Raw genomic sequence first — 14,472 nt, 5'->3', positions numbered from 1 at the left:
TTTACTAATTAAGAAAATAAATATCGTTCTTCTGCAGGCAGTGACGCTCGGCTCCCAGGAAGGAGCCTTCGAGAACGTTCGCATGAGCTACAGCGGGGACCAGGGGCAGCAGATCCGTCAGCTGGTAACCGGCCACATGCTCCGGCGGGTGGCGATGTGCGTGCTGGCGTCTCCTCACGGCAAGCGCCAACACCTCGCCGTGAGTCATGAGAAGGGGAAGATCACCATCCTGCAGCTGTCTGCGCTGCTGAAGCAGGCGGACTCTAGCAAGAAAAAACTCACCCTCACTGTGAGTTCTTGTTCTTACGTACTCGGGGCTTTCCTAATACTACCCATTTAAGCCTAGTGAACTCTCCCATCCTTCTTAATTGGATCAATTTATTTCCAAAATAAGGGATGTCTAGTATATTTATTTCTATATTTAGAATATTTCTTGCAGAAATTCATTTAAGCAAACAGCGCAGATCCGGATGAGACGCCGCATCATGCGGCGTCTCATCTGGGTCTACGCTGTTTGCCAGGCCTTTTTTCTAGACGCTAGGCATAAATGGGTTAAATCTTATATATTAATATTGTCGGCATGCAATTTCTTGTATTTTTTATTTTTCACCACAATTTTTTGTGTGTGGACAAGTACATTCTTGGATTTATGATTTTGGAGAAACAAATAAGAAATTTGTGTTGGTCATATTCCAATCTGTTTGTGTTAAATAAAGAATGTGTTATAAGTTAATTTTCTACAACAAACCACTTATTTTGATACAGACAGGTCACAATCTTACAGACTGATATTTACTGCTACATTTAGATACAGACAGGTCACAATCTTACAGACTGATATTTACTGCTACATTTACATGTAGATACAGACAGGTCACAATCTTACAGACTGATATATACTGCATTTAGATACAGACAGGTCACAATCTTACAGACTGATATTTACTGCTACTGAATCTGAGACTATGAGTCGGCTTCGATTCTTGAATTCTAACATACTGTAAAATTAGTATTATTCATTGGACAATAGTTTTCTTCCAATCCACCGATTTAACTCAAACACATTAAAAAAATGACCTACGCAGATTCATTCTTAGTTTGTAGCTTTAGCTTTAAAACATGAATTTGGTCTCATTTACAAAAGCAAACCAAATCGTATTTTTTTTATTATAATCAATTATTTTGGAAACTCATCGTTTAGCTGCAAATGCATTGAATCAAATAAGAAAAAAATATTTCAAGTGTTCTTAAATGCCAGTCAATATGAACTTAATATTCATGGTTCCATCTCAATCTTTTTAATAAGGAGGAATACGGTAGTTAATGCATTCCTCCAAGGAAGCAAAGAGATAATGGCTATATGCAACCATCATAAAACCTGGGGCCGTATTCCAGTAGCTTCTTAAGTTTTCACTTAAGTTAAGAAATTTCTTAAATACATTTCTTAAGTTAAATTTGAAATGTCAAAAATAAAACATGAGACGCTTAGTATTTCTCTTTAAGAAATTCCTTTAAGAGTTAAAGGAAGTTAACTTAATTTTAAATATATGAGAAAAAATACACAGAGTTAAGAAATTTATTAAGTTTATGAAGCTACCAGAATTTAACTTAAGTGAAATCTTATGTTAAAAGAAAAAATGGCGGAGATAAAAAAAATATTGCGCAATATTTCAACTTAAGTTATTTTTTAACTTAAGAAGCTACTGGAATACGACCCCAGAACTTGCAGGCTACTCATGTTTTATGCTTTTTGCTGCTCATCAGTATCTTAATGTTGGAAAAAGACCATCTTGAATCTATAACAAAAGGTTAACAATTAAATCATCCTGTCAAAAGGCATATGTTAGTGGGTAATTAATTGAGATATTTTCCTACAGAGGCTGGCGTCTGCCCCTATACCCTTCACAGTCCTGTCAATCACTGGTAACCCCTGCAACGAGGATTATCTGGCTGTGTGTGGCTTAAAGGTATGGACAAGTGTTACATATATGTGTCTTGTTCTGAGAAAACTGGGCTTAATTCATGTGCGTAAAGTGTCGTCCCAGATTAGCCTGTGCAGTCCGCACAGGCTAATCAGGGACGACACTTTCCGCTTTTATGGTATTTTTAGTTTCAAGAAAGTCCCTCCTTACCGAAAATCAAGTTTAGGCGTAAAGTGTCGTCCCAGATTAGCCTGTGCGGACTGCACAGGCTAATCTGGGACGACACTTTACGCACATGCATTATGACCAGCTTTCACAGAACAAGACACATATGAGAACTAAGTTTATCTCTGGAAAAAATGTTGTTCAATGCATGTGCGTATAGTGTTTCCAGAATAGCCTGTAACGTCTGCACAGGCATATCAGGGACGACGCGTTGAACAAGCTGGATTTTCACTAACTAGAGATATCCTTTAAATAAACAATTAGCATGTGCAGACCTCACTTTACGCACATGCTTTTAGCCCTGTTTTCCTAGAGGGCTCATATTCCTTGATGCTAAACTGCAGTGTGGAGTTTTAATTGCATACAGTCAAATCATTATTATTTGTAAACTTGCCTGGATGCTGCAATATTCTGTATAATGACATTTTTGTGTATTAACTGTGTCTTTCTTAAAATTTATTGATGAAAGCATCATGGTGATAAAATGTATGGGTATAATTTAAATATTTTGAGGATATGGCGAAAACTGTGTAGATTTGCTATTAAAATAATTAAGCAAGTTTTCCGAAGGAAAAAACTGGTTATTAGATTGGTGAATGTCGAAACTGGTTATTAGATTGGTGAATGTCTGCGGGCTGGCGGGTGGGCTGGCGGGAGGGCGGAACAAGCTTGTCCAGGCCATAATTTTGTCGTTCATTGTGATATTTTAAATATCATTTGGCTCATTTGTTCACCATCATTATACAGTGTGTCGCGCAAAAGAATTACGTCAATATCTCCAAGGTTAAGGTCACACTTTGAGTACAAAGGTAAAAAATGGCCATAAATGAGCTTGTCCAGGCCATAACTATGTCATTCATTGTGAGATTTTAAAATCATTTGGCACATTTGTTCACCATCATTGGACGGTGAGTCGCACACAAGAAATACGTCAATATCTCCAAGGTCAAGGTCACCACGACTAAAAATAGATTTATTTTGAAACAAAGGGGGTTAATTATAAACAATCAGCTTGGTTTCCTTTATCAGACTTTTTTTTCAAATTGAAAACCTGGTTTTGTGACAATTTTGTCCCTTGTTTATTAATATATAAAGGGGGACCTTTGTATGAAAACTTATTGGGAACTGTTATGTGTGTACATTACAAATGTGTATAAATCCTAATTGTGAACTGTAATGTGCGTATATCTATTACAGGACTGCCACGTGCTGACATTCACAAGTTCCGGCTCAGTGGCTGACCACCTGGTTCTGCACCCGACCCTGGCCAGTGGTAACTACATCATCAAGGCACTGTGGCTGCCTGGGACACAGGCTGAGCTTGCCATCGTCACTGCAGACTTTATCAAGGTATGGTACATTCAAGTCTTGCTCGTGAAAAACTGGGCGTATTGCATATGCATAAAATGTCAACATAGATTAGCCTGTGCAATCCCTCACAGGCTTATAAGAGACAGTTTGTATTTATCACATAAATGCTTCATTCTGATTGGATAACCTGCTCATATTATCTGTATTTTATTTCTAAATGAATTTATTTCATATGCAAATTTACCTCATTGTATTGTGCAAATCTCATCGACATTGCTTTCCATTTGTCAATAGTGAAATGACCTCATTGTTTGGCATGAATGTTTATTTTGTTAAGTTCAACAAAGATGACACTGCAAGTGAATGGAGATTCATGCACCATGGAAAAAAATACTGTTTAGGCCCTTTTAGTTTAAATAATCGCAGCTTTTAATAAAATTAAGAATAAAATTGTAAGTAATATAATTCAATGTTTCTGTGTCTTCATCTGTGTATAAACTGTCTTGAAAATAACGCTTAGTATATTCATTAACCCTGTTTGAGTTTATGCACAAAAAGGCGCCATTTTCTCGATACATTCAGTTTTTAATGATTGTAACATAATCACCATGTAACAATGCAATACAGTCTGCATTTACAAATTACAATCAAACACTGCTTAAAAGTAACTGTATTTTACCACAACGTCATGAAATTTACAGGAAATACACTGAAACTCCAATATAACGCGCTTTGTTATAACGCTGGATCGAATACGACGCGGGTGGGTCTTGGCTCCCCTTTTCTACAACCTTCCATTTTGGTCTAAAGCGCTTTCTTGACATTCAAATTGGCGTCGTCTAATGTGCTGATTGTATGATGGCTCAATTTTTATCGATTAAAGACTAACCATTACTGGGAAATTTGACAGTTTAAGTGCCATTACCTATTGTTTAGTGTACTTGTTATGTTGCTCTGACGCAACCATCAGAAGGTTTTGTTTCCAATTTCTGTAAAATTACACTTTGTTATCCCCCTTCATAGGCGGAGGGATATAGTTTTTGCGTTGTTCGTCCGACCGTCAGTCTTTCCGTCCTTCCGTCTTTCCGTCCGTTTTTCCGTCCGTCCGGAGCCATATCTTGGAAGTGCTTTGGCGGATTTCATTGAAACTTGGTATGAGTATATATATGGATAAGAGGATGATGCATGCCAAATGGTATTGTACACCATCTGTTAATAACGGAGTTACAGCCCTTTGTATCTTGAGTGTCAAATATAACACTTTTGTGTCCAGAAGCATTTTGGCAGGGGATATCAATTCAACAAATTTGCTTGTTACAGACCAATATCTGTAAACTTTGACTTTGTAACAGTACTTTGTTCGTTTAGAGTGCTTCAAAGGTGTGACAAGAAGATATGCCTAAAAATGGTTATGATTAGCTATGTTAAAAGAAGAACATTTTACAAATTTATGAAACAGCCCACTTAAAAGAAAATTATATTTGTACTTTGCTCTGTTCTATCTTCAGATCTATAATCTGGCAGCAGAATTTTTTTAACAGCCCTCGTATAATTCTCTGTATCTGTACTTTGCTTGTTTCTTTCCTAGATATATAACCTGGCAGCAGATGCGCTGAGCCCACAGTTCTACTTCCTGTTGCCAAGTGGTAAGGTCCGAGACGCAACGTTCGTGTTCACAGAGGAGGGTCGCTACATCGCCCTCATGTCCTCCTCGGGCTACATCTACTATGAGGTGATGGGGGAGACCAGCAACGCCAAGCATGGGCCCTTCTACATCACCAACGTGGTGGAGATCAACCACCCAGATATCAAGGTAATGATGGGGATATGTCAGTAATTAATTTTGTAATGCCTTCAGCGCTTTGATTTTAAATGACGAAATGTATGACATGTGTCGTGTGACGTAATTTCTCTGACAAAACACTCCAGTTTAAGTTAGACTCTTTGGATTTAAAGGACAAGTCGGATGTGGTGCTTTTTTTACAGTAAAATATTTGTTTAAAGCATTGAAAGAATGCAAAAAAAACAACGTATTTTGGATTGTATGTTTATCATGAATAATAGTTAACTTTGATAGTAATACAATAACATAGTGTTTCACGATTGAGTTACATGTATGATGTTTGTAACTTTTTATGTCCCCCACCACTATAGTGGGGGACATATTGTTTTTGCCCTGTCTGTTAGTTGGTTGGTTGGTCTGTTGGTCTGTTGGTTGGTTTGCGCCAACTTTAACATTTGCAATAACTTTTGCAATATTGAAGATACCAACTTGATATTTGGCATGCATATGTATCTCATAGAGCTGCACATTTTGAGTGGTGAAAGGTCAAGGTCATCCTTCAAGGTCAAAGGTCAAATATATAGCTTCAAAGCAGCGCAAAAGGGGACATAGTGTTTCTGACAAACACATGTCTTGTTATTCTCTATATCTTAAGTTGCTCCTTAGTGCTGGAAGCATATATGCATTATACTGCAACATCATTTTTGTTTGCTTATGGGGCACGTTGGGTGAAGATCAATAGTGAATGTCTAAAAATCTAGGTTTATCTGTCCATGCTATTTTGGATATTAGAAAAATACTAAATTACTTGATAGCTAAAATGACTTTACCAACTGTACTTAAAGTTTGGTTTTTGAAAAAAAGCACCAAAAACTCTCACAAGAAAAAGGAAAGTCAAGCTTGCTGTCCTTTAACAGCTTTAGTTTTACCCCTTTTTATCAACACAAAGTTGAGTGGGACTGGATTCACCAGGAACACCTATCCGTTGAGCTTTTTCTCTCGCGTATTTCTGATGCACTTTGCAACGTACAATAGTTAAATTTACAAGCATTTTATGCATTATGCATTTGAAAGGTTAATTAAAATACTTTAACAATTTTATTAGTTATGCATTTTTTAACCAGGTTTTCCGAAGGAAAAAACTGGTTATTAGATTGGCGAATGCGGGCGGGCTGGCTGGCTGGCTGGCTGGCTGGCGGGCTGGCTGGCTGGCTGGCGGGCTGGCGGAAACAAGCTTGTCCGGGCCATAACTATGTTGTTCATTGTCAGATTTTAAAATCATTTGGCACATTTGTTCACCATCATTGGACGGTGTGTCACGCGAAATAATTACGTCGATATCTCCAAGGTCAAGGTCACACTTTGAGTTCAAAGGTCAAAAATGGCCATAAATGAGCTCGTCCGAGCCATAACTATGTCGTTCATTGTCAGATTTTAAAATCATTTGGCACATTTGTTCACCATCATTGGACGATGTGTCGCGCGAAATAATTACGTCGATATCTCCAAGGTCAAGGTCACACTTTGAGTTCAAAGGTCAAAAATGGCCATAAATGAGCTTGTCCTGGCCATAACTATATCATTCATTGTGAGATTTTAAAAATCATTTGGCACATTTGTTCACCATCTTGGGACGGTGTGTCGCACGAAAGAATCATGTCAATATCTCCAATGTCAAGGTCGCCACAACTAAAAATAGATTTTTTTTAAAAACAAACTTACAAAGGGGGTTAATTTTGTTTGTTCATTTCAAAAGTTCAGTTTGAGTTTTCTCCCTTTATCAGATTTTTTTTCACAATGAAAACCTGGTTTTGTGACATTTTGTCCCTTGTTTAAACTTGAACGGTTCTTTTCTGCAGGAGGTGAATGGCACGGTGACAGGAGGAGGCGTGTCTATCTACTTCTCCCACTCTCTGCAACTAATCTTCTTCAGCTACACACAAGGTATGAGAGCCCCAAGATGAGATTCTGTTATACTGAAGTTAAAAAAAATATGCACTGAAATACTGTTCATTTGGCTGTAATTGGAAGTAAACATCAACAAGCTGGATCAACTTAAAACACCTAAAAACAGTTGTTGAGATACTGTGGAATCTTTTTCTTACAATTTACATGGCATCCCAGTGCATCATGTCCACCATGCCACGCAATTAAAACCATTAACTGGAAAAAAAACCTGCAAACAGATATTTACAATCTGCAAAGTGCATGAAACTTTTCCAAAGCTTGTATTGGCTATTGTGTTTCTTTTGTTTTTTTGTGGATTTTTGCATTTTTAAATGTTGTGTAAACAGGTATTATTTTCACCTGTGATGAGAAGAAAACACTATATTTTGCATTGAACAGATATGGAAAAATGTTTCACTTGAGTTTAACATAATTAAGATTTCTCCTAGTTACTTTGTGAAAACAAGTCCCAGGTATCTAATTGACAACTTGCCAGCTGTCAATCAAATTCACGAAATAATCAATCAGATTTCATTTATTGCGGCCACATGGTCCTACAAACAAAGACTATTGGAGTAATGGAATAAGCGTTTTATGAAAACTCAACTTCGTGGGCGGAGCGATCTCGTATTTGGCGACTGGTCTATTGATAAAACAGATGAGAGATAATATCTTGTTGCAAAGTTAATAACTTTGTTAAAAGTTGTAAATTCAGAATACCATGCATTAAAAAAAGATGAATAGTTTGTGAATGGTACTCAAACACATCAACTTACCCCAGATCTGTGCCAAGAAAAAAGCAACTACACTTTCTTACAAAATTTTACGTTCTTAGACTTTCTATGTCAAACAATTTCTTTGTTAATTTTTATGCCTGTTGTAAATTACTTATACCAGTACTTAATAATACTTATCAACAGGGAAAAGTTTCTGTGCCCCGTTGGAGAAAGACTTGTCTTCTACACGAGCAATCTTCCCGATATCGTTCAGAAGGTATGTACTTTCTTAAGTTTATTTCAATGTTTCAACAATCATTTTACGTTTTCAAATAATAAGATAACAGATTTAAATAGTTGAAAGCATAAATTAAAAAATCGGTTATTTATTGTACAAATAGTACATTGACTTAATGGCATTTGTTGAAATAGATGCAACAAAATTGTCAAATATTTCAAATATAACAAAAAATTCCTTTGCATTTGAACACCAAATCGCTGTTTATTTGCTCAATAATATCTTTGCGTTTGAACACAAAATCGTTGTTTAGTGGAGAATGGACAAAGATAAATAAAAAATATTTCCTCAAACTACAATCTGCAGCTCCAACGGAGGTAGCAAGGGCAGTAACTCTGCCCAGCAGCCGCTGGTTCAGTGGTCCGAGGTCCCGGGCCACATCGGCCTGCTGTACTGTATGACCCAGACCACCAACAACCCGGTGGTGCTGATGGTGCGGCCGGACACCCTCCTCATACAGGAGATCAAGGTCACACCGGCCAAGGCCAAGATTCAGGACGTGGTAGCCATCAGACACAATGCCTCCAACTCTGACCAGGTGAGGAAAGGTTTGATAGAAATTAATATTATGTCAGACACAATGCTTCCCACTCTGACGAGGTGAGGAGAGTTGTCACAAAAATTAATATTATATCAGACACAATGCCTCCCACTCTGACCAGGTGAGGAAAGGTGTCACATAAATTAATATTATATCAGACACAATGCCTCAAACTCTGACCAGGTGAGGAGAGTTGTCACAGAAATTAATATTATATCAGACACAATGCCTCAAACTCTGACCAGGTGAGGAGAGTTGTCACAGAAATAAATATTATATCAGACACAATGCCTCAAACTCTGACCAGGTGAGGAAATGTTGTTATAGGGAAGATCAACAAACGCATGTGCGTAAAGCGCAGTTTGCACAGGCTAGTCCAGGACGACACTTTCCTTTTTAATAGTATATTTTTGGTTTGAAAAAGATAATGATAAGGTCTGAATTTATTTACGTACAGTTTTATTAACATCAACCTTCAAATAACCCATTATTTTTATTTAATGACCCAGCAACGTACGACAATGATTCTACTTTGTGAAGACGGCAGCCTACGTATCTACATGGCCAGCGTGGAACACACCAACCACTGGCTCTCTCCCCTACTGCAGCCCCAGAGTCCCATAGCCACTCTCAAGACTTCAAAGAAAAAGAAGGCATCTAAGTCAGGTAAAATAGTGTGAAATGTCATAGCTGAATATGCTATTGGTGAAAATACCTTTTTATTGTCCCCCTTCAAAGGGGTTTATTGTTTTACTGGATGGCGGTCGGTCGTTCAGTCTGTCGGTCGGTCTGTCGGTCGGTCTGTCTGTCACACTAATATGATAAGATTAACTCTTATGGTCAGTTTTGTTGCATAAAATCCTGTGTCAAGACCCTGTTTGAGGGGGCATTTGTCTACGACTGCAGAGCTCTTGTTTATTTTGCAAAAAACTATTTATAAAGTGTAAAAAGGGGGTACTGGTATGTTTTATACTACTGTAGAGGGGGTTGTGGGCAACTTTGAAAGTCTTACCAAATTATACACATAAAAACTCCACTTTGCGGCCACCTTGATTTTACAACCTCCTGCAAATTGATACACATTTTAATTTAAAAGACCTGATTGCTTTCCTGTATATTTCAATTAAAACTGGATTTCAAGGAAACTCTGCTATTTCATATTACGACGATTTTTGTCAGACCAACGTATCATTTGACGCTTGTAATGACCCTGCTTATCTGAGTGTTGCTCCAAAGAAGCTCCAATTAACCACACTCTTTTTTTGAGATAAAAGGAAGTGTCTCAGAAAGATTGTTCTGTATGAGAAGGAAAGGAGATTGTCTGTATAATAGGTTTTGCTAATTGATGCTAATAGACACTTATTGACAGGAGATGGGAAAATATGCTAATGAACTATAGATGGATCTGAAAATGACCAAGTTGTAATTTTATTCCGTGATTATATGCTTAGCTCATTATATCATTTGCATCACATCTTGATCATCCGCCTTTTTGTTTGCTTTGTATTTTGTTGAAATATCACTGTGCTATGTTGTGAGAGTGAAAAACCATGCAGTGCATTAGTCCTTGATATACATGACGTGTGCAATTGATAAAAAGACTGTGAAAATCATGATGATGAAAATGACAAAACATGTCGTGATGGTATTTATCCTTTTTTTTAAACTGTTTAATATGTGTGAATGAGCATATAAAAACACAGTTTATAACAACAATGATAACATTTATTTGTCGCTGGTGTTTATATTTGGAAGCTCACTACTTACATAGTTCTTATGTATTTAGATGGTGGTCTTCTTTACCTTGATTCAAAGACCAACCTGCTATTTATGAGTGGTTGTATTAGTCGGTTTAACTGTAGGGCAATTTTGAAGGGAAAACATCTATTTCAAATTAGTTTTCTGTATATTATTAAAAAATTCTGGTATTTTACAAATTGCATGTATACATTTAACTTAGTTCATCGTGGGATTACAAATGGGTGTGCTCTGTGAATAGGGGGTTAAATGCATGTGCGTAAAGTGTTTTTCCAGATTAGCCTGTGCAGTTTGTACAGGCTAATCAGGGACGACACTTTCTGCTTTTATGATATTTTTCGTTTCAAGAAATTCTCTTCCTAGCAAAAATCCAGTTTGGGCGGAAAGTGTCGTCCCTGATTAGCCTGTGCGGACTTCAGAGGCTTATCTGGGATGACATTTTACGCACATGAATTTAACTCTATCAGTGCTGGAACCGAATTTTGAAGGCCTTTGCAAACAGTTTGGATCCTGATGAGATGCCACAGAACGTGGCGTCTTATCAGGATCCAAACTGTTTGCTATTCTGATAGTATTCTTTGAAAAAAATAGAAGAAAATGATAATTTTAGAAATTCAGCAGACAACATTTTAGCAGACGACAAATTTCCCAGCATGCAAAGGGTTTAACCCCTATTCACAGAGCACGGCTCTAATAATTTTGAAGCACAATTCTATCGGAAGCTCCTTACATACCTCCCAAATCTGTAAAAGCTGATGGTCAGATGGTAAAATAAACCTTTACAATGATGGTCATCAAATACATGAACCTTTAAAACCTGTAAACTCTCAAACCTTGCAGATTTGCAAACAACTATTCATGAACTTGTATTAATATTAAAGCTTTGTCAAGCAGAACGGCAAAGGAATGTTGCGATGGACACAAATTCTAAGATTGATGTATGTACTTTCAGCTAAAGTCAAGACTTAATAAAGATTTTTTATCATGACCCCAGCTTTTGTGGTAGAATACATGTATTGCAGGTCGACAGAGTGGTTCATGTGATTGAATGTAGCAGGTTGACAGACTGGTTCATTGTGATTGAATGTTGCATTTGGACAGACTGGTTCATTGTGATTGAATGTTGCAGGTTGACAGACTGGATCATTGTAATTGAATGTTGCAGGTTGACAGACTGGTTCATTTCGATTAAATGTTTCAGGTTGACAGACTGGTTCATTGTGATTGAATGTTGCAGGTTGACAGACTGGTTTATTGGGATTGAATGTTGCAGGTTGACAGACTGGTTCATTGTGATTGAATGTTTCAGGTCAACAGACTGGTTCATTGTGATTGAATGTTGCAGGTTGACAGACTGGTTCATTGTGACTGAATGTTGCAGGTTGACAGACTGGTTCATTGTGATTGAATGTTGCAGGTTGACTGACTGGTTCATTTTGATTGAATGTTGCAGGTTGACGTAATGGTTCATTGTGATTGAATGTTGCAGGTCGACAGACTGGTTCATTTCAATTGAATGTTGCAGGTTGACTGACTGGTACATTGTGTTTGAATGTTGCAGGTTGACAAACTTGTTCATTGTGATTGAATGTTTCAGGTTGACAGACTGGTTTATTTCAATTGAATGTTGCAGGTCAACAGACTGGTTCATTGTGATTGAATGGTGCAGGTTGACTGACTGTTTCATTGTGATTGAATGTTGCAGGTTGGCAGACTGGTTAATTTTGATTGAATGTTGCAGGTCGACAAACTGGTTCAGTCAACTTCCCTATAGACTTCTTTGAGAACTGTCAACAGTCAAATGACATAGAGGTAAACAATTCATATATCTCTTACAATAGAAAAATGTATTCTTAATTTAGTTTTAGATAAGTCATCCATTTGTAAATATGGTTTAGAAAATGTTCAATAAAGGTAATTAATAAAGAAGAATGACACCCAGGAATTTGATGGAAAAATGCTGAATCAGCAATTTTTTTATACAATCTGGCTGAAATAAATAGGGTTGAAACAAAATCTTAATGTCATACTGGTTTCATTTCAGTACGGTGGCAATGACATTCTACAGATCTACAATACTCAGCAAGTGAAGCACCGCCTCAACACCACCGGCATGTACATAGCCAGCACCAAGGTAATGTTTAGTTTTATAATGTACTGAATGAAAAAAAAATATTTAAAAAAGAAAACTATTTTGTATTACTTTTTTCCAGCAATTTTTGCCAATTACTACATCAACGATATCACAGTGATGATAAGCCACACTGATGGTAGAGAAAGTTTGTTCTAGTAAATGACAACACGTAACGCATATTTTTCAGCCCGCAGGGTTCTCCATGGAGATCACCAACACCAACAACACCACAGTGATGGTTGGACTGCGGGTGTTTGTGGGCAGCCAGGCTGTGGAGCGGGCACCCACGTATCTGGAGACGTTTGGCCGCACGGTGCAAGTAACCTGCCTGCGTCCGCGCTGGGTCGACGTGCCCTTTACCAAGGAGGAGTCCCTGAACGCGGACAAGAAGTTTACACTGTTTGGTGAGGCCTCAGTGTTTTTTTTCTCAAGATATTGGGAATGAGGCCTGGGGAGCTATGGATTGGGAAGGACTGTGTTGTTTTGACTAAAATTAGGAATTGGTTGCTAACATATACTATATTTACCTAGGTTCAAATTATAGATCTGGATAGGGAAATGAACTTAGTGATAACATTTATAAAAAAATGTTCATTTGTTTTTGGAAACCTTAAATTGGGAACTTTAGGCTGTCAGTTTTAATGTCATAAATACTGACCTGTTATCGTATGCTTATACTTTCCAAGGGGAAATAACTCATCCGGAATTTTAACTGGGAATCCGCCACCTCAATACCGTAATACAGGCCAGGTTAAACATAGTGCAATGCAACCTAGCCAAAAATCGGTAACCAACCCTCAATATTCTTTCCGGATCAACCAGGTGTATACGTGTCTTTTACGGCTCTGAATTAAAATATTGTTTTTCACTTGGTTGATTGGGGTTTTGAATAGATAAATTGTGTTATTTATCTTTTTATTTCTCATTCGGATTAATTTGTGTGGATTTAATGGATTTTGTTTCATTTGTAAAAGGTAAGCCATGCTTGTTTTTATCGAACAATGGTTTATTTCTACCATGCTGGGTGTTTTCAGGCGCGAACGACCACGTGCAAAACGTGCTCTTCTAATACATTGCTAGAACGTGCAAAGCATGTTCTTCTAATGTGTTACGAGATCGTGCAAAGCGTGTTCTTCTATTGACAGATTGTTTATCATTTGCCATTGTGTGCAATAATGATTTTAACGTTCCGTATGACAATCTAATTGATCGTCATTTTATTTTTCATCTGTTTTGAATTAAACTTTTGTTTAATTTATGATCTACGGCAGTATTATTATAATTTTCATTATGGTCAAATAATGATTTTATGTGCCGTATGATAATCTGGTCTGTGACCAGTTTATGGTTGAATATGCTTTGCTCTTGTTTTTCATATATTCGACTACATGATGGTCGCAGAAACAAGAGTGGATAAATACCCGGTGACTTCGCAGATCATGGATGATAGTTGCAGTATCAGTCACCGGGTATCGGGCACGATCGCGACCGTACTATGCTAAGTCTCTTAGACAGTCGGTCAACATCAGACCATATGGCGACACCCGTCAGCCGGTCTTTGCCCGATGGCATTGGTCAAGGACATCGACCAATGCCGGACCATTTGGCATCCGCCATACGGTCATTATCCGGTGACAACACTGGTCATGATATGACCGGTACGTCACCGGGGACGTTGATCACGGACCATTGATCAACGTCTGACCGGCCGGTCCGGTCACCGGTCATGTCACCGGTCCGGTCCGGTCATTGATCACCGGTCCGGTCACCGGTCCGGTCACCGGTCATGTCACCGGTCCGGTCATTGATCACCGGTCCGGTCACCGGTCATGTCACC

General features: G+C 37.9%; 1 protein-coding gene across 3 annotated transcripts in view; it reads left to right on the top strand.

Annotated features, from left to right (window-relative positions):
• LOC127838381 (E3 ubiquitin-protein ligase UBR4-like) overlaps positions 1-14,472 on the top strand; it is a 179,398-nt gene that overhangs the window by 68,802 nt on the left and 96,124 nt on the right. For all 3 annotated transcript variants that reach the window (XM_052366097.1, XM_052366098.1, XM_052366096.1), the window contains exons 42-52: positions 38-289; positions 1,878-1,967; positions 3,345-3,497; positions 5,047-5,271; positions 7,101-7,185; positions 8,109-8,181; positions 8,509-8,740; positions 9,253-9,409; positions 12,243-12,313; positions 12,546-12,635; positions 12,823-13,039. In XM_052366097.1, coding sequence (XP_052222057.1) covers positions 38-289; positions 1,878-1,967; positions 3,345-3,497; positions 5,047-5,271; positions 7,101-7,185; positions 8,109-8,181; positions 8,509-8,740; positions 9,253-9,409; positions 12,243-12,313; positions 12,546-12,635; positions 12,823-13,039 — 1,645 coding nt within the window. The remainder of the gene's footprint in view (positions 1-37; positions 290-1,877; positions 1,968-3,344; positions 3,498-5,046; positions 5,272-7,100; positions 7,186-8,108; positions 8,182-8,508; positions 8,741-9,252; positions 9,410-12,242; positions 12,314-12,545; positions 12,636-12,822; positions 13,040-14,472) is intronic.

This window comes from Dreissena polymorpha, chromosome 7, assembly GCF_020536995.1.
Source record: "Dreissena polymorpha isolate Duluth1 chromosome 7, UMN_Dpol_1.0, whole genome shotgun sequence".
NCBI lineage: Eukaryota > Metazoa > Mollusca > Bivalvia > Myida > Dreissenidae > Dreissena > Dreissena polymorpha.
Note: the sequence above shows the minus strand (reverse complement) of the source record. Positions and strands in the feature narration are given on the sequence as shown.